Below are 19,648 nucleotides of genomic sequence, written 5' to 3'. Positions count from 1 at the left end.
CGGAGCTTCATGTGTTGTTAGATGGCTTGCAGTTCTCCTGGAAGTTTGTCGAATCGGCTTTCATCGTCCACAGTGCCTGCAGCTGCCAGGTTCAAGGCCATGATTAACCTATCCGCTTTCGGATATCTTGATCTCCCTTTATCCTAGTTTCCATCGCAAGATGTTGCAGCCTTGTTTCTGATTCGTGAATGTTAGGCGAGTATCCTGCCACGCCAAAGGTACAGCTCATGGGATGCCATTTCTTGAGCTGAGGCTCAAAACCTTCACTCCGAACCTTCATGGCCCCTGTATGGTTGATTGGCCCACGGCACTTGCCAGCAAACCAATTTTAGATTTTCCAATCCTCAGCCCTGTCGATTCCCACGGGGCTGGGTCTGTTTTGTCTGTATGCCACGGTTGACCAAACCTCACCACCCTTTGTATCTACATGCAAACAAGGATGGATTGGCCATACTGGAAATGCAGGTTTGTGTATGGTCTGGACTCAACGCCATTTTGTCACTTGGCTGTTTTCTCTGGGAATTTGCGTGAAGTTGATACGATCCATATCAAAATGCCCGGGTCACACTCCAGCTAGATGTTAAATATAGACACCATTATTCTGCACAACCTTAACGCCATCGACTCATGGGAGTGGTCAAGTGTTACCACATTCATGCAGAAGAAAAGGGGTCAGAACATTCAGCAGGGGGAACAGAAGCTGAGATCTATGATTCCTGGCTTATCTCTATCCACCAGCCCGTCAGCCACGAGGCTGCAACACGCGAGACATTCGCTGTTTGGTATCCCAGATGCGCCAGGGCTTGATTCTTCAATTCGGCGAAGCGAGACTCCCTCCACTGGAAAGGCCGTGAAGAGGGAAGTTTGCAAGGGTGAGATTTGAGCCAACCTAGAACGTAAAACACTTCATCCATGGACATCGAGTGAGCCTTGAGAAAACACATAAATAGGCCCTTCATTCCCGTCGAAATACCTTTTTTTTTTTCCCTTCATCATCAGCATCACAAACAATCTCTAAGACTTAATTCCCAATTCTATCTAATCTTCTTATTCACTTTTAAGAACTTTAATTCTTAATCAAACCCCCCAAACCTTCAAAATGCAGCTCACCAACATCGTCGCCATTGTCGCTGTCCTCGCCACCAGCGTTGCTGCCGGCCGTGCTCCTCCCCGCCCCGAGCGCCCATCCCGCCCTGAAGGCCCAGTCTTCCAGAGCATCTCTTGCTCTTCCGGCGGTCCCTTCTGCTGTGCTCCTGAGAGCACTCTCGGAACTACTTGCACTGCTATGACCGGCAGCTCCGTCAGCTGCAACACCCAGATCGTCTGCTGCAACAACAACGGCGGAGTAAGTGTTAACCCAATCCTAAGACCTGAATATCAGGGGCAACCAAATATTTTCCCACTAGTCCAAGTTCGCAAACCTGGGCGCAAATAAATGCTAATATAAATCCCAATCTTCAATAGACCCAAACCTGCTCTGCTACCCTCCAGCAGCCAGTTACCTTCGTCGGCCTGTAAATGCAACCACACAGTGGTCGCAGCTAGTGCCTTACAAGTTGCTCTCATCCTCCCGGGATTCAAGTGATACGCGATCGAACGGTGTCTATTCTTTTTTCTGATCTTCGGGGGAGTGGGGAAACAGCACAAAGTGTGGGGGTGCAGATTTAGCTAGGCCTTTTGCTTGTCATCGGTTACTCTCGCCTTTCCGCATTCCACTACGCGCGCGACAATTGTTTGTTTTGTACGACCGAGCTACAATTTTTGAAAAAGAAATGGTGAGGGCTTAATGGCGGGGAGTAGCCTAGATGTTTCCTACTGTCGCTCCTTACCTTCTTTGTTTTTTCCTTTCGTTTCTTGTTAGTTTTTGCGAAGAGTTGGGAGCAAAGAGGTGGAAGGGTAATAGAAGTTGCTGGATTGGATATTATTGTCAAATTTCTGATTGGTGCCTAAGGCATTTCATTGTCACTTTTGTTTCTAATAGCTTGCATGGGGAGGAAGTTGGGGATGAGATGGTTACCGGATCCTTCCCTTTTTTTATTCTTCGCTGGCTAGATACGTGGAGCTGCTAGTTTACTCTATTGCAATGAGAATTCCTCATCAGTTTTGATATATTTCCATAAACCATTCCCTTTTTTTTTTTTTAAAAAAACACAAAATCTACTGCTTTAATCTATAGTATTTTCTATAGAGTGAGGCTTATTTCGAATAGACGGAACACAAATACTATTAATGCAGCCCAGATTTCTTTATACTAACTCCTTATACTCTACATGATTCTTTCTGGCTGAAACCGGTGTGACTTAGTTGTTCTGCTTAAACACCTGATACTAAATTCAAACGAAAGAAATAATAGGCCACTAGGGCAAAAGAGCTCGATCACCACCAGCGCCGTGGTGGTATAGAGGGTACGAATCACCCAATCCAATTCCCCTCCAACAAGAAAAAGAAAAAGTAAAAAAAAAAAAAAAAAAAAAAGATCCATACACTAAACTTATTCATTTCCCAACATCTATGGAACAGTATCTACAGCACATCGTATAAGCGCGCAAGCAGGTACAGTACTACTCGTATGGTTGGAGTGGGAAAATAAAAAAAAACAAAAAATCCAAAAATCCAACTTTTCCCCATCCCAACAAAACACCTGAAAAACATACATAACTACTAGTTAGTTATAGTATTGTTGAAATCAACGCATCATTCAAGCCACAACTTTCAAGATACTGTTCTACGAGGAGAAACCTTTGAGAGTTCCGCTGCCGCATCACTCGTTCTGTCTCTCAAACCCCGAAGATCAACGTATGTAGATCGGAGGCATTTACGCGGGGCAATTTCTGCGGTGGAAGGGCCGTAGGAATCAAGAAATATGTTCCATGCAATCTACAGCGCTGGTGTGAAAATCCGCAAGGAAAACAGGTAAAATATATTACTCTTATTACTCTATGAATAGTTAGTTAGTTACTAGTATATATAGACAAGCACATTAACAATAAAAAAACAAGTTGTATATAAATATAAAACTTTATGATCTACGGTTACTGATTTGCTACATTGGGGACAAAGAGAGAGAGATCAGATCTATGATCAATTGAAGTAAAATATTAAAAGAAATATGCTGCATGCGTTGATCTATGATAATCTACGATTTTAACAGTATGACATCATCACATCATATAACGACAAATGTGGTACATTTACTAGCATGAATAGAGCCAACAAGGAACATAAAATTTACCATGAAGAGGAAGAAGAAGGATATCATACCCCATTGTTGAGTTGTAAAGCCCTTCCATTAAGCCGATATCAAATTTAAGAAAAACAGGTCGAGGTATATATAAAAAACAAATAACATCATAAACATCTTCATACATGTACTAAGAAGTCTCTAGCCATTGTTATACTACATAGCTAACTGCTTGATCCATCTATATATATACTATATGCATTGTTCCGGCCTTTCAAATCGAGCAGAAAACCACAGCAATGAGAGAAATTTATAGCGAACGGACACAATGTATTTAGTATGGGATGATAAATATGCTCGCACATGTGTATATATATATATTTATATCTCAGTCACCGTTAAAAAAATCTGGTTAGGGGATACCCTGCCATAATGGACTACCCACTGCAAAGAAAGGTAATCCCGACTCAAATCTGCATATTAGCTTATAGACGTGGACCGCCTCCCAAGCCTAGATTTCGGTGTTAGTGAGCAGCAAGGCAATTCATTCAAGAGGAACACTACGGTTAAATCCTACCTGCGGCAAATGCGAGATACCATGTTCGAGTAGCTCCCCCATCAATTTTCGAATAATCAAAGGGATCGCGAGAAAAAAATTCCCACGAGGTAGATGGATCGATGAGTGCCAAATTAGCAAATAAGATGCCTTGCCAACCACCTTGAACTTTACTCGCGGGTGTGAAGGCAGTTTCCGCAAACATGGCCTCCCATTCCTCTTTCACGAATAGCTGGTCGCGGGTGTAGGACGAAGACGCAGTTAAGGGAATCATATGGATCCTAAATAGTATAAGCATCGTAATATAAAAACATATGGAGCGGGGGTATATGCTATCATACTCACCCTTGGATGTATTCGAGGTTTGTGCCGAAATAAGTCGTATGATCAACCTTGTTCTCAAAAAGCTGTGGTCTGTTAGATCTTAAATATGAAGATTATTATGGTAAATCGGTTTGGGTTGTTATACTGACAATCCCTGTCACTTTATTGGCGATGAAATTAGCTGGGTGATTGACGTTGTCAGATCTCAGCAAGAAGTAGGCGTGTAGTGATCTTGCAAGGACGGCTAGCATCAGATTGCCACGAGCTTCCATACTTGCATCCCCGATAGCCTTGCCCCACAATTTGAGGGCGTAGGCGAACAGAGCATCCTCTGAGGAAGATTCTTCATCTTTGCCGTCATAAGACTCAAATAAGCCTTTCGCCCAGGAATGGCCGTTATACCAGTCAAATGACCGGAAACACGGAAAAAATGGATCGTCGGGTACTGGAGTGCTAACATCGCGGACGAGGGCATTAACCCAATCTTTATTCCCAGCTATCCATGATGGATCAAGGGTCCCCATGATGGCTGCAGAAAGGATAAAATAGCCATAGTGAAAGTGATGGTCGTTGTAATAAGTATTTCCAAAATCAAGCCCTGGATCGCGGGTCACGTAAGACCCAGAAGAGACAATCCCCTTCCAAACGGTATCATATACCAGCGGCCATTTCTGCTCGTTACGAACAAACTTTGCGAAAGCTTCCTTTAGTAGTCGAAATGCATTTTCCGCCAGAGAGGGATCCTCTGCTAATTTCTCGACAGTATACACCAACATAGAGAACTTGCCAAACCCCTTCCCGCTAAAGTACATACTATCAAGGTACGTTTGCTGATGTATGTCTTGGTTGAGCTCCGTTGGAGCTACCGTTTTCAACTTTTCTTTGGCAGGTTCTGATAGGGGCGGGCTCGTTTTCGATTGCGCGTTCCAGGGAGCAAATCCTAGACTTATAGGAAGGCTGGTCTCGACCATTGTCCATGAATCCCCTACAATACCGGTAGCCATTCCCTTGGTCGTGGTTCGTAGATGTAGACCTGTCATCCTGGATTTGGTGTTTTTGTCAAAGGAGTCACAGTGGTGGGGCAATGCGAACATTAACAAGGGGGTTGTGGAAACATCCAACCCTTGCTTCTCCCAGGAGAAACTGTACGTCCCAGTCTGCTGGTCAGCGACAACAAAGCCCGCGAGTTGGACTTCCACCGCATATACGCCAGCTGACCTGTCGTATATCCCCTCCCCTTCTCCGCCGAGAGGGTTTTTGCAGATCTGGATCGTACCGCTGAACCCACCGATACCACGGATGAGACTATGATCTTCCAACCTCAATTGTGGATCAGTACCGTCGGCGGACGTGACGTATATCAACCACGCCGTGCCATCCTCCAACGTGACCCTATATTTGAATAAGCCTGGTTTGGGAGAGCCCAGTTGTTCGAATTGCCGGAAGAAAACGCCACTCTGGACCGTGGGTTGTAATTTTGTGTAGACAGCGGTCACAAACCCCATGCCTTGAACCAAAGGAAAAGCGATATGAGAAGTCGAGCCAGGATCCGGGGAGAGAAGAATAGTTGCCGAAAACGCGGAGGGCTTCGAAACAACCAAGACAGAAGACGGCCCAAGTTCAGCTGCAGAGAGAATCATCGATTGAATGCCAGTGGGGTTGATATAAAACTGGACAGGGTTACCGGGGATTGACTGGCTCATGGGACCAAATGCCAGCTGATTGAGTTCTATATTGGAAACCATGAGGCCATAACTCGTTACAGGACCCTTGCCCTTAGCCCATGCGACTCCGTACGGATGGGTGAATGAAGGTCCAGTCTGGGAGCCAAGGAAGAAGTTGGCAAAAAATTTGTTTGTAGGTATAGGGCCTGTGGAACCAACCTGCAAATGAGGGTCAGAATTGGAGTCCGGGTTTGAAAAGACAAATAAAATTTTACGTACGATATGATCTGGCTTGACTGGATGATCGCCTCTTGAAGGGATATTTGCCGGGGGTGGTCCCGTGCCTACGGGCTCGAACGCATTTTGGCCATTCATTGGGGGCGGCTTAGGCAAGGGTACAAGCGTTGATGTCGAGGAAGAGCTAGACGAGGGCGCGGTTGGCGCAGGGCTGCTTGATGCTGCAGAGCTTGTAATCGAGGATGGCGGCGGCTGGCTCGCAGTCGTAGAAGGCCGGATGGGCAGGGGTATTGATATGGTGATGGAAATTCCCACGCTTAGGGAGGCGGGTGCTGCTGGCAGGGTAGTTCGGGGTAACTGGGACGTAAGACCGAAGTCAAGGCCGTCAGTTCCATTCGGATACGCATGACAATCCTGATGTAGGGCACAATGAGGAAGAGCTTGGGTTCCAGGGAAGAAGCGCCGCATGGTCATCATTATCAAGATGGCAACAAGCCATGACGACATGGAGTGTGTCATCGTCCGACGACACACACGCGGCGGAGGAAAGCCAGTGTGAATGAAGGCTGTGGGACAAAATACAACCCCTCCCTCCCACAGCACAGGCAGCAGCAGTGGCTAGGCGCCTGAGGGAGACAACGGTGGGGAGATTGGGTAGAGTGGACTGATGTTGTTATCATGAAGGAAGAAGGGGAAGGACGGCGGGCAACGTGGGCCACCAGAAGAAGTAGCCAGAACACACGACGGGAATAGCCTCCCCGCAGTCATTCCAAGCTGCAGCGACCATCAGCAGTTGCCCGACGTCCGAGCGTTAGGGTGTCAGGATGTCAGGGATAGATCAGGGATAGATCAGGGATAGATCAAGTAGGTTCTGACAGATAGGTCAAGGAGAGAGAGCGGAGCAGGCCCAATGGAGGCCAATCAACAGCGACAGTCAAAAGAAGGACTGAATGAAACGTAACGAGAGTGTGGGGAGGAAGAGAGAGAGAAAGAGTGAAAAGAGAGACGGCAAGGACAGGCGCGAAAGGATCGACAGGGAAAGAGAGGGAAGAGAGGAAACAGAGGAAACAGAGGAAATAAAAGAATGGAAGAATGGAAGAATGGAAGAATGGAAAGGGTGGAAGGGGTGGAAGGAAGGAGAGGATGCCCCGGAAACGAGGGCGGGTAAACAGAAAAAGGGGCGGAGAAAAAACAAAAAAGGGCGAGGTGTCCGGACCCCCGGTGGCGCCAAGAGCCAAGGCCGGCGGTTGGGCGGCGGGAAGATCCTTTGGCAGGAAAGTGAAAGGGGCCGGATCCACGCCAGGGACCATGCAAACGGTCATGGAAACGACCCGTAGAAACACGGCGCTCAAACAGCCGGAGCCATGGGAGGGGGAGGCGCTGCTCACCTTTGCCACCAAGTTCCAAATTCCAAGCTCCACCGAGATATCTTTCTTTTGATCCGTGTGGGGTTGGCATCGAGGAAGCTGGCGAGCCGGGGGGATATCGGTCTGCTTATATACTCGTCCATGACCGTGGAGCCACGAGATACAGTGAATTTGCAATGGGATATGTCTTGTCCCTTTCTTTCTGTTCTTTGCAGTCTTTTGACTGTTCTGCTTGCCATCGCTACTACCTAATCATGCTGCCGGAGTGAGGTTGAAATAAGGGCACTGGCTCTGGCTGCATTAGTGCTGCGCCTAGTGGAGACAATGCGCCCAGCGAACCAGTTCATCATGCGGATCGAAGGATCAGGAGGACCGCGTCGGCAGGTTGAACTGGGCCATGTTGCCACAGTCCACAATCCACTGCCAGCTTATCTATCGTACATACCAAAACAATGGGAATGTTGTGGGGGAGGTGGGGGGGGGGAAGGAAGAGGGAAGAGAAAACGAAAGATTCACCGGTCTTCTTTTGGCTGATTCCCAGCCTCCCCGGCGAGCTAAACTCGATCCTGTGTAGTGTCTGCCTGGCAGGATCGCGGAGCCATGGGAGGGCGCATCAGATAGTTAAGATCCCAGCGCAGAGATCTCTAATCCGTACTCTGTCTGGATCCTGACCCTGCGCCATCAGAACCATCAGAAGAACCATCTCAAGTCCAAAGCAATCTTGGTTGGCGCTTCCCTGGCAACCTGGCAACAACGGCTGCACGTGACTGTGTTTCGCGTACAAACCACGGGACCACGACGGGGACAGGTTTCACAGCCAGCGGCGGATGTTGGGACTTGCAAGTTACAGCTGCATGCCGCTCCGACGCACATATCCATACAGTACACGCACTCGCACACCCATCTATCTATCGATCGCTACAAATGCCGCATAATGCATTGTTCGGTCGGTGCACATGTCCGTCCCTAGACCGACCTGCACATGCGCATCTCGTTCCCCCCCAGCTGATCCCTCCTCTATGCACCCTCGAAGGGGGAAAAAACAAACAATTAAACTTGGAATGGAACAGGATAGACCGTTTTAGGGTGAAGCATATATCATACGACACCGCTCCCAACAAACCCCGCCACCACCTAACCTGGTCCCACCTAATCCCACAGATTATCGTCCCGGAGATCCACAGCCAACCGTACTATATTAGGAGGCCAGATCCGGGGAGGTGCTGTTTCCAAGCCAACATATGTTATGTATGTAAACGAGCTGGAAAGAAAAATGAAAGAAAAATGAAAAGAAAAACAAATGAACAAGAAATGGCCGGGGACAAACCACGAGATTCTCTTGTTCATTCGTTTCTTCTCTTCTCTTCTTTTGTTTTTTCTTGGGCGGCCTATTGCGCCGCTGCGAGCTAGCAATCAACATTCAGCATTCAGCCTAACAGCTGAGGATGGCGAAAGGGCCATCGGGAATCCAAACTCTTTAAGCAGATCACGATTCTCCCTCCGACGCCTCATCCCCCTTTACAGGAGCTATGTGCATGCATCCACCGATTAAATGCCCATGTAAACACAATAATAGTAATCCCCACTAATGGTAAAAGCAAGAAGGACTAGGTACCTATATTGGGATTGGATGTCGTTTAATGACCAACTTCTACTCTATATACTACCGATTCCCAACACACAAGAGAGAGGAAAGAAACAGGATGGATGAGGTTTCAAGCTACTTGATCCAAGGCAGCCAATGCAATCAATACAACCCAACCCCAACCCCCTCCCCACATACACACATAAAAAAAAAGAAAAAATCACAGCAGAGGTCGCTGCAGCGGCTTGATAACGCCCTGCTTGAGCATGACACGCGGTTTCGTGGCGTTCTGGAATGTTTCCTTGGTCGTCCATTCGGGCCCGATGGGCAGCCGCAGCGAGCGTTCGTATTGCTGCCTTGATTCGAAGGGGTGGGGTAACTGGGACGCGAGATACTTTGTATTCTGTTGTTGTTGTTGATGATGTCGTCAGTTGAGCGTTGAGCCTTTTTTTTTTATTTATATATATATGTTGCAAGAATTATTTCTAAGTAGACAAAGCAAAGCAAAAATAAAGGAGGGTAAGTGTGGGGGGAGGGGGGGGGATGACAATAGAACGTAAAATAGTAAATAGATAGATACAAAAGACATACCTTCCTAACCCGCTTCTCATTAACAATAACCCGATCCAGCCTCGCATCCCTCCTCTTCTCAGCCTTGACGCCCTCCTCCGTCACGAACGACCGCCTCGCCTTCGCCTGCTGCTTCTCGCGCTTCGTCAGGCCAGCGCCAGCCCACGACCCCCACCCGGGCAGCGTGGTGTCGATGATCTGGTCACCCTCCTCTGCGGCCGTGTTCCGTTTCTCCTTCGAGAAGTCCGCCAGCACCTCGTCGCCCGCGAACGCTCGCTTGACGAGATCGGCGTTCTTGAGCAGGACGGGTACGCGTGTATTTCCGCCGGCGTCGCCGTCATCGTCGCCGTCATCGTCACCATTATCGCTGGTGGCAGTGGCGGCTTCAGCTGGCTGGTCGCGTGATTTGGTAGCGCTTGGATTTCCTTTGGCGGAAGATTTGGCGTGTTTGGGTGCTACGGACAACAAGCGGGACGTGGAGGGATCGCTTTCCATCGCACCGTTGCTGATCAGGCTAATTTCAGCCGCTGCATCTGGTGAGGAGCCATTGTGCTTCTTCGCATTCCGCTTGGGCTGCGTGAGCCATGGATTATCGACGTCAGCGTTGTCATCCTGAGTTGCGTGGTTGTTGGCTAGAGGAGATCGTTTCTTGAGAGGTTGAGAGCTGCGTGCAGTAGATTTATGCGCACGGTGGTTGCTGTTATTACTGTTCGTAGTAGGGCTATCCACCTGAATCTCAATTTCGCCATCGGACTCTACTGCGCGGGCCTTGTCATCTGCATCAGAATCTGGCTCCTCAAATTCCTGCCGTTGAGGAGCCGTGACGGCAGGTTCGTTGGTAGTGGCAAGTCGGCCAAACTTCTGGCGCCCTATCGCCGCCATCTCCATCTCATCATCGGAGTGTAAATCATCCCCGCCATCCATCTCACGACGGAGTTTTTTAATTTCAGCATCGTTCTGAGCCTTTCGCGCAGCCTCCGCATTCCGCATAAATCTCATGGACAGTAACCCTGCATGAGGCCCGGTGATGGGCTCTTCATTCTCATTGCCGTTTTGGTCGAGGTCATTGAGCTTTTTCTTCAGGCGTTGTGCCTCAGCATCAGATCCAAACCCATCTTCAGCCGCATCACTGTCGCTCTCTGACTCCTCGCTTGAGGACCCTAGATACCCTTCCTGTCCCGTAGTGACTCGCTTTCCTTCTATCCTGCTCTGCAATTCCTCCCCCCGCCTTGCTAGATCCGCCATTTCCAGTCGTGCTTCGTCATCCCAGGCCGTCCTTCCAGTTTGCTTAAGGCCTTTAGCCCACTTGCTTTCCCGATGTTTCGCTCCCATTCGAGCTTCCGCTCTCTGCCGGTCGAGTTTTTCGCGGTCTTCCTCATCAACATCAACACCAGCGGCGATAAGAGCTTCCCGCTCTCTAATATCCATCTTTTCCCGCTCCTTGCGATGCACACGGCGGTAAGATTTGCTCTTAATTTTCTTAATCCGCTTGGCTCGAACCTCCTCGCGGAAAAGTAACTCTCGAGCCTTCCGTAGCTCCGCGCGACGCGCCTGTATTTCTTCCAACGGGAGCTTTTTCGCCTGTAATTCTTCAAATTCCTGAATCCGAGCTTCGCTGGATTTATCCTTCTCATCCGCTAGGCCGCTCTCTACAAGGATATTCTGGATGGTGCTCTCGAGGTCTGTCAATGGCTTCGAATCAGTAATGGATGACTGCTGTATGGCGTTCGGCTCGGGAAGGGGGAACGAGAGGTGGTCGGCTCTTCGGTTAGCTTTCACCGTTTCAATCCACCGATTAAGGGTCTCCTTGCTCTTCTCATAAGCTGCCGCACGGTCAATACGATCCTGCTGCCGTTTAGCGAGAGGCGCTTGCAGCTTCCCAGGTATTCCGGCTTTGCTCTTCTTCGTTGCGGCAACGGCGTCTAGATGTTTGAGCGAGCCTTTCATGCGCGAGTCGGAAATGGTCGGGATCAGATCGGCAACTGTAAGTTTGCGTGTTGGCATGAGGCCGAATTCCGTAGGTTGGGCGCCGTGAGTGATGGTCTGATGCTTCGGTTTCGATTTGCCTTCGTCGCTTTGTCCGTTTTCCATGGACTTGACGAACTTTTGTAATTTCGACAGGCCACGCTCATTTGAGTCACCTTCGTCAGAAAGGGATAGCCCAGAGACATCGCTTGCATCGTCACCGTCAGAGTCATCAGAATCACCCTCTTGGTCCTCACCCTCGCTACCAGTAGTGTCAATATTATCTTCCTCATCTGTAGTCTTAGATCGAAGAGTCTTCTTCGCCCTCGTAGTGTTCGCTTTAACGTCCGATTCTGTGTCCTCTGCGTTCATATCCCAAGCCGTAGCAAGATCCACCGCTTCTTCCCCAAGATCATCGTCATCCTCCAGCGCTTCGCCGTCACCTTCTGATAAGTTGAAATCATCCGTATCCCGGTTTCTCAACGTAGATTTCACCTTTGCCTTAGCGCTCCCACCAACCTTTCGCCCATCGAAATTCTCCTCATCGCTCTCACCCATAGCTTCATCGCTGTCGATATCACTGTCATCATCGGAATCGACCCGACCCAACAGCCATTCATTCCCCTCACTATCACTTCCGCGATTGCCGCTCGAGTCGGAGCCTTCATCGTCGTCGCCAGTCCTCCGTCGCTTGGAAGGCGGGTCGTGAGAGTCCCCTTCGTCGTCTAGTCTCGAAGGCCCGCCTCTCTTGCGCTTAGAGCCGTCATCACCCTCCACCCCCAAGCGGTGTTTTCGAATTCCGGAATTCGAGGGATATTGCTTCTCTGCAACTGTCAAGGCATCCAGGCCGCCCCGCGTATATGGCTTCTTTGTTCCTTTCGGTTTCGAGCGGCGGGGCTCTTCTTTGGACCGGAGCTGGTTAGATTTCCTCGCCATGGCTATGTATAATTAATTAAATCAATCCCCGCCCAAAAAGATGGAGAGGAGGTGCACGAGAAATTAATTTAATAATGCATAGCAGCACACTGAAAAGAGAGGGTGATGCAAAATGGAAAATGGAGAATGTAGAATGTGATATGGATTTTATTTGTGCTTTTCGTGTAAATTGGCTTTTTATCGCGCGAGCACAATGATGATCCTTGCGGGCCCAAAAAAAAGTTTCTCGGTGTCAAAAGGCCTGTGCGTTTGAGAAGCGAACACAGGGAGAACAACCACCGCCGCAGAACCACAAAACCCCCAACCTCCGCGCTTCGACAATTGCTTGCAATTTAGAGCTCTGTACTTGGTCATTCTACCTCTGGATGGGCGTATTACCGCTTCGTCTTGATCATGTTCAAACCCACATCACGCTTGAATGCGCGGCTGCGGTTGACCACCAAGCAGGTCAACGGAGGCTATTACAAGGGTAACCGGACGGGCAACGTTGGATTCTTCGGCAAGAAGAAGGGCACATATTTCATTGACTGGCGAAAAGTGCGCACATATGTGGTTCCAGAGGGACTTGATACCTTTAAGGTCCGTTTTATCATACATACATATGTGCCCATTCCTCCTCCTCCTCCTTCCCCCTCCGTCTTCCACCCTCTCCACTCTATTCTCTCTTCTTTTCTCCTTCTGTTCCGTAAGGCGCCTATCGCCTTCTTAATGCGCCTTCATAATAGCTGATTGACTAACCTGTACCCACTCTACGCATCGGCTTTTCCATCACAGCTCACCCCCTTCGTCACAAAACGAATGGAGCCCACAAGAACCCAGTACACGCAAACGATAATGATCGGCGAGAGGGAAGTCGAGGTGCCGCGTGGGATGAATGGGAAAGACTACCTCGATGACTGGTATGCGAATAATGAGTTGGAGTCTGACGAAGTCGAGCGGATACGGAGAGGAGAGGTGATGGCTAGCCAGGAGGACACTGCCGTTTCAAAAGAGGAACAGCAGCAGCAGCGGCAGCCAGTGCAGACAACGGCCGAGTTGAATGCGGAGCCACGCGCGGACGACGCGGGTAAAAGCAAGCACTGAAGTCGCCCGAGCGAGCAGGAGCCATAGACTCTTCTCGTTTGGCCCCGTACAATCCATCCACGCAGCCGTCTACAAGCGAATCGGTGGCTCCAGGGACATTATGGAGGCCCTGCCCGCTTGATCTGGCCCTTCTCGCAATTGGTATTTGGGGGAGGAGGTTCTTCGTTTATTTTCCCTCTTGTACAATATACATTTTATGTTTTGATATATTTTTATCTTCTTTTTTATATGGTTAGAGGTTTAAGGCGAAAGGCGTAAGGGTCTTTTTTTTTTATATTTTTTCTTCGTCAACACATCTACATCTCTCTGGGCCGTTACGCACACTTTTTCTCTTTTTTGGTTGAACAACAGAAAACAGATTAAATTCGATGATATCTCGAGATTTCACCAAGGAATCACCCGTGCAAGTCGCGTTGGTGCTTGTGGTGCACCATTTTCCCTTTCCTGTACACTAAGAAGGTAGTCTTTAAAAGGTAGAAAATGAGATAGATTGATTGCTTCGGGCTTCACAAGAGAACATTCTGATACCATAATCACTGAAAAGATTACCAAAACATCGTTTCTTACAAATACATAAATAGATAAACAAATAAACGAATGGAATAAAATAATACTAGAAAATGAGAGTCAAGGTGTTCGGTGTCAGCGATTACATATCTGTGGTTCCAGCCGATGACGATGTTGCAATGTTTCCGCGCAACACACGGAAACACCTTCATCCAACCTCCAAGCTTCTCGAAAGTGCTGCACCCTCATCGCGAGACAACACTACCCTGGACATTGCCACCTTCTTTGATAGCATCAGCATGTCCAGGTAGAATCCCGCCACTTTGAAGAATGGACCATTTTGCTGCACCTGCCTGTGCTCCCCCCCGCCACTGCTGAGCCATTTTCACCTTCCGCTTCACAACAACCATGTTCCAGTCATTTACTGGAAAGGCTCGCAGACCGCGACAGGTCAACCTCTCAAACCGACCAACGAACCCTGTGTCCGCATACTCTTCGGGACGTCATGGTCAAGCCGGTCAGGGCACACAAGCAACCATTGCCCTCGCTCAGCAGGAACGCCGCCAACGACAACTAGACCGGGAGCGCTTGCAGGCAACCTACATTCTACAACGCACATGGAGGGGATACAAGGCCCGGAAAGCCGCAAAGGACTCTTGGAGAACAGAGTGGGATAATGTGGAACGTAATAGAGGGCCAGATGCGAGACCCGGTTCCGATGGAGACGCGCTGGTGTGGATGGGTATGCCGCAGCCCTATGCGGACCCTACGGATTGTTTATCTCAGCTGAGGAAGCTGTTGTGTTTCATTTGGATTAAAGACCGGGATGACTGGGCACGGCTATCATATTTTGCAAAGTCTTTCCAAATGACTTTGGAAGAGGCTCCTGTCCTGCAACCTGATGGAGAATGGCCGCCCACCCTTCGCCGCCTTGGAGTGGTTACTCTCCAGTTCCTTGCGACAACTCCCTCGTCGGTGCCGTCTGTGTCGTTGGTTAATGATTTCCTCCAGCTTATAACGTTTCTTTCTACTTTGTTACCAACACAGATGACTCGACTAGCTGAACGGTACTATTCTGCATTAACGGCCATAACTTTAAACCTCCAGACGTCGCTGAATACTAGTCAAACCAGAGACATGGTCGTTAGAAGTGTGCTTGCCCTTCTTCAGCCTATCACATCGGAAACGCTCGATGCCTACGGGTGGTTCGGACGAGTCTTTTTAGCCATCCCGTCTCTTGACCGCCACCTTGGAGGGCTAGATGACCTCGCCGCGGGAGTAAACTATAAACTTCTGGCCTCCGCGATAGATTCACATATCCCGCCATGTGCAAATTCTTTTTCCGAGCCAATAGACGTCGACAGACGATTGTGGCTGCTCTCCTATTTCATCTACTTCCATCGACACGCACAAGGTGATGGTGTAGTCAAGCAAGCCCCTGAGACTTTGTTTGTCAAGGCCGTTTCGGGACTGCTAAGCCCTATAGCTGGTGAAGTATCTCGTCGTCTTGGTGGCGAGGAAAAGACCCAGGCTGAGCTACTTCCCCCCTTTGTTCGAAGTCAACTCTACACACTACTCGACCAGCACAGCATTACACACCTTCTGAGCCACGCAGCACCAAATCGACTTCCGACTGTCAACAGTAACAGTTCTCAGCTACACCTACAAGCATCAAAAGATGTAAAGGCCCTAGCGGCCTATGCACTGACACTCTTAAGGGTTTTCCCGAAGCGAGGTGATGAAATACGCATGTGGCTTTACTTGGGTTCTGCTATGGAAACAGGAACAGGTGGAGATTCCACTTCTGGTCGGCTACCTGCCATCAAGTACTTTTGGAACGCATCTAAATCAACAAGGGTATTTCTAAATATAACACAAAACTCGCGCGATGTCCTTGCAATGCTTCAGACAGGCTCTGCACTTAGCTCCCAGGGCGGTCCAATCGCCGAACAGAGTAGCGACCGAGAACAAGAATGGACAGTTATTCTGCTGTTTCTTGAGCTTTATACCTTTCTCCTGAAAGTTTTGGACGATGAGGAATTCTTTTCTGCCACTCCTTCGCTAGGCAAACCTTCAAAATCCAATGCTTCCTGGACACAAGAAAGCGCACTACCACTAGACGATGTTAGGAATCTAACCCTTTTCTTGAAGAACTTGGCGTTCACACTATATTGGAACTCAGCGGATTTGACCTCTACAAATATAGATCCTTCAGACACCGACGGCATTCGAAATTACTTTAGCATCCGTTCTCCGCCACTGGAGCCGGTTCACTCAAACCTGAAATCTAAGAGGAGTACTTTAGTAAGCGTTACCGGGATACCTCTCGATTATTTTAAAGGGTTGGTTACAGGTTTGTTACGCATGGTGCACGAGAGAGAGTAAGTTTGCGCCCGTGTTAATCTTTGAATATTTGCATGTGGTTTACTAAATTGCTGTCTAGTTCAAGACGGAAATTTTTGCCTGATAGCCATTGGCTTATGGTCGACCGTTTTGATATGGAAGGGTTCATTCCCACGGTCGTCGCTGAGGAAGAAAATAGACATCAGCTCCAAGATTACGACGAGGACGATGATGACAACGATGATGAGGCACTCAATGAAACAATGGAAGATGATTATGATCATTTCCCGGTGTTAGTAGGAACTGGGAGGGCTCACCACCTTCGCCGGATCGAGGAGCTTAGAAAACGACAACAACAAGTCGCAAGGAGGAAAGAGCTCGAGGCTGTTGCTCCACGACTAGAAATTTTGAGGAACATACCATTCTTCATACCGTTCGCCACCCGTGTTCAGATATTCCGGGAGTTCATCTTCAGAGATCAAGTTCAAAGGAGACGGGGCTTTATTGACCCTGACTCCTGGCGCTTGTCCGTTGCTCATAGCTTGATGGGATTGAGCAATGATGGTATGTCCAGGGGACATGACATCTTGAGCAAGCATCATGCGAACATAAGACGAGAGTCCTTGTTCCAGGACGCGTTCGATAAGTTCTATGAGCTAGGTGATGGCTTGAAGGAACCGATACAAATTTCGTTTATCGACAAATTCGGCACGCCCGAAGCAGGAATCGATGGCGGCGGGGTCACCAAGGAATTTCTGACGAGCGTCATTAGTGACGCTTTCAACCCTTCGGAGCCCTCCAGCCTTTTTATCGAAAACGATCAGCACCTGCTGTACCCGAACCCTACACTCATAGAGCAGCGAAAGGCTCAGCTCCGACGGCAAGGAGTCCCCGAAAGAAGCCCCACCATGAACGCAGAGGTTAAGGAAATATTGAAACGGTATGAGTTTCTAGGCCGTATCATCGGAAAATGTCTATACGAGGGAATTTTAGCGGATGTCAGCTTCGCGGGGTTCTTTCTTTTAAAATGGGCCCTGACTGGGGGGACGAGTTCGGCGCGGAAAGAGTCTTCTTATCGTGCCAATCTCAATGAAGTACGGGATCTCGACGAAGGCCTGTATCAAGGCCTGGTAAGTCGCTTTTTGTTTCATTAATCACCGCCGGTTAAGCCATCCCCTCCCCACTTTTCTTTTTGAAATGGACCATTTATTCGCTAACCATCCGCCTTCCCCTTGTACAGCTCCAACTGAAAAACTACCCAGGAGATGTCGAAGACTTCGCTCTAAATTTCACCGTAACAGATACCATAGCCGTCCCCATCGAAAAACCAGACGGCACGATTGAAACAATCACAGAAAACATAACCAAAGATCTCAAACCGCACGGCTCCGAGATCCCTGTGACGAACCAAAACCGACTCGTCTATATCTCCTACATCGCTCGCCACCGCCTCCAAGCACAGCCTTATCTACAAACCAACGCCTTCCTCCAGGGCCTCGGCACCATCATCCAACCCTCCTGGCTATCTATGTTCAACCAGTCCGAGCTCCAAACCCTCGTCGGCGGAGACACGGGTGAGATTGACGTAGCCGACCTACGGCGGAACACTGTCTACAGCGGCAGCTACGTGATTGGCGACGATAACCAGGAACATCCCACGATCAAGCTATTCTGGGAGGTGCTGCAGACGATGACGAATGCGGACCGGCAGAAGTTATTGAAATTCGTGACGTCGACGCCTCGAGCGCCGCTGCTGGGTTTCAGCCATTTGAATCCGCGGTTTAGCATACGCGATTCGAGTGCAGATGAGGAGCGGTTGCCCAGCACAAGCACGTGTGCAAATTTACTGAAACTACCCCGGTATACACGCCTCGACACGCTGAGGGAGAAACTGATGTATGCGATTAATGCAGGGGCAGGGTTTGATTTGAGTTGAGTTCAGTTTAGACGAAATGGGACTTGGGCCTTTTCTCTCTTTCTTCATTTTCTTTCTTCTTTCTCCCTCTCCCCCCGTCTCGTGGCACATTGAAGTTGGGCTTTTATTTTACTTTATTTTTTCAAGCTCCCTCCCTCTAATGGAATGCCTAGACGACAGGTTGGCAATAAAGACTAATGGAAAGGCCTGACAAATATATACTTGTGAGGTTAATGTCGCTAAGCAAGCATTGTTCTCTGATATCACAACTGGGAGACTGGCAATTTTCCTCTTTATTTTTTATTGAACTTTATCATCATGATCATATTTTCCACAGAGTGGGGCATGGCTTGCCAGCGTTATGCTCATTTTTGTTTAATATTCTAGCTAGCGTTTCCTTCTCTTTCCAAACAAACAAAAATATCGCCAATGGTTGCTTGTTGCTTGTTCTAATTGTCATCTCACATTCTCAGATTTTCTGTTGGTAGTCAAGTGCAAAGAATAGTATGTATGTGCTGTACGGTCTACTGCTCTCCTTAGCTTTGTGGTAGAAATCTAAACCACGGTAACCCCAACAAGGTGTTAAATTGGGCCTGAAGTAGCTGCGAAAATATTTCCCGACTGGGACTAGTTTCAACACGCCCAATTTGATTTTTTCATTTTGGCCAAACTCCAAATTTTATTCTTTTGTCCTTTTCCCCCTTCACAAACCCCAAAATCGAAAAAAAAAAAAATTAAATCGGACCCAAAGGAGAAAAAAAGAAAAAAAAAACTGTAAAAAAAAAGAAAAAGGTCAAAAAAGGTCTTGCGGTTTGCTTGTGTGGTCTTTTCTTTTGTCACAGCAACAGCAACCTCGTCTTCTATCTTCAACCTCCTCATCCATCTATTTTCTCAATCTATCTCCTTTCTTTCCTTATCTCGTCGACGGTCTTGGTCTTCTGGACACTGCCACTACGACATTCCAGTGCTTCATCTCCATCCAACAACAGAGTCAGTAACCTCTCTCTCTGGTCAGCCACTGTGCCTCCATCCGATATTCTCTCCCTCGCTCTGCCCCCTTCCCCTAGTCGAAAATACTCGTAACGTGCCAAAAAAATTTGAAAATTCCACCTCCCCTTGAAAGAAATCCTCTCGTGCAGGATCTATCTCGTGAGTCCATATTGCTCCAGCTTGCCTGACGGTGCTGCGATCTCCCGGACTTTGCTTCTATCTTTTCGTTCCCCATCTCCACAACGACAGGCATCACTATCAGCGCCAGGACCATTCTACTAACAAAATGTCTCCGTTTGGCAGATCACCCTGTTGATATCCCTTTTAGCTCCTTTGAGTATCACTCCCATTTATATATCCAGTGTAGGTCGTTGTCGTCTTTTGTCGCCCTTTCTCTGAGCCTGCCAAAATTTCCCGCAGAGCGA

General features: G+C 48.5%; 5 protein-coding genes across 5 annotated transcripts; 3 read left to right on the top strand and 2 right to left on the bottom strand.

Annotated features, from left to right (window-relative positions):
- Positions 1 to 1,099: 1,099 nt before the first annotated feature.
- Positions 1,100 to 1,518, top strand: HCBG_06210 (hydrophobin 1; the record flags this gene model as incomplete). Its single annotated transcript, XM_045433259.1, has 2 exons — positions 1,100 to 1,345; positions 1,465 to 1,518. The coding sequence occupies 2 exons, from the start codon at positions 1,100 to 1,102 to the stop codon at positions 1,516 to 1,518; spliced, it is 300 nt and encodes a 99-aa protein (XP_045286427.1).
- A 1,826-nt stretch (positions 1,519 to 3,344) lies between these two features.
- On the bottom strand, positions 3,345 to 6,469 carry HCBG_06209 (endo-1,3-beta-glucanase Engl1; the record flags this gene model as incomplete). The annotated part of the gene is made up of 5 exons (XM_045433258.1): positions 3,345 to 3,692; positions 3,759 to 4,018; positions 4,083 to 4,144; positions 4,211 to 5,944; positions 6,005 to 6,469. 5 exons carry the CDS (start codon positions 6,467 to 6,469, stop codon positions 3,667 to 3,669), a joined length of 2,547 nt encoding a protein of 848 aa, XP_045286426.1.
- Positions 6,470 to 9,134: 2,665 nt separating this feature from the next.
- HCBG_06208 (small nucleolar ribonucleoprotein complex subunit Utp14) lies at positions 9,135 to 12,385 on the bottom strand (the record flags this gene model as incomplete). Its single annotated transcript, XM_045433257.1, has 2 exons — positions 9,135 to 9,317; positions 9,506 to 12,385. The coding sequence occupies 2 exons, from the start codon at positions 12,383 to 12,385 to the stop codon at positions 9,135 to 9,137; spliced, it is 3,063 nt and encodes a 1,020-aa protein (XP_045286425.1).
- A 393-nt stretch (positions 12,386 to 12,778) lies between these two features.
- HCBG_06207 (50S ribosomal protein YmL27) lies at positions 12,779 to 13,468 on the top strand (the record flags this gene model as incomplete). Its single annotated transcript, XM_045433256.1, has 2 exons — positions 12,779 to 12,964; positions 13,190 to 13,468. The coding sequence occupies 2 exons, from the start codon at positions 12,779 to 12,781 to the stop codon at positions 13,466 to 13,468; spliced, it is 465 nt and encodes a 154-aa protein (XP_045286424.1).
- Positions 13,469 to 14,088: 620 nt separating this feature from the next.
- HCBG_06206 (IQ and HECT domain-containing protein) lies at positions 14,089 to 18,691 on the top strand (the record flags this gene model as incomplete). The annotated part of the gene is made up of 4 exons (XM_045433255.1): positions 14,089 to 14,282; positions 14,416 to 16,356; positions 16,419 to 17,448; positions 17,559 to 18,691. The coding sequence occupies 4 exons, from the start codon at positions 14,089 to 14,091 to the stop codon at positions 18,252 to 18,254; spliced, it is 3,861 nt and encodes a 1,286-aa protein (XP_045286423.1).
- Positions 18,692 to 19,648: the final 957 nt, after the last annotated feature.

Source organism: Histoplasma capsulatum (assembly GCF_000150115.1).
Source record: "Histoplasma capsulatum G186AR genomic scaffold supercont2.8, whole genome shotgun sequence".
Classification (NCBI taxonomy): Eukaryota; Fungi; Ascomycota; class Eurotiomycetes; order Onygenales; family Ajellomycetaceae; genus Histoplasma; species Histoplasma capsulatum.
This window is presented reverse-complemented; position numbering and strand designations above follow the sequence as displayed.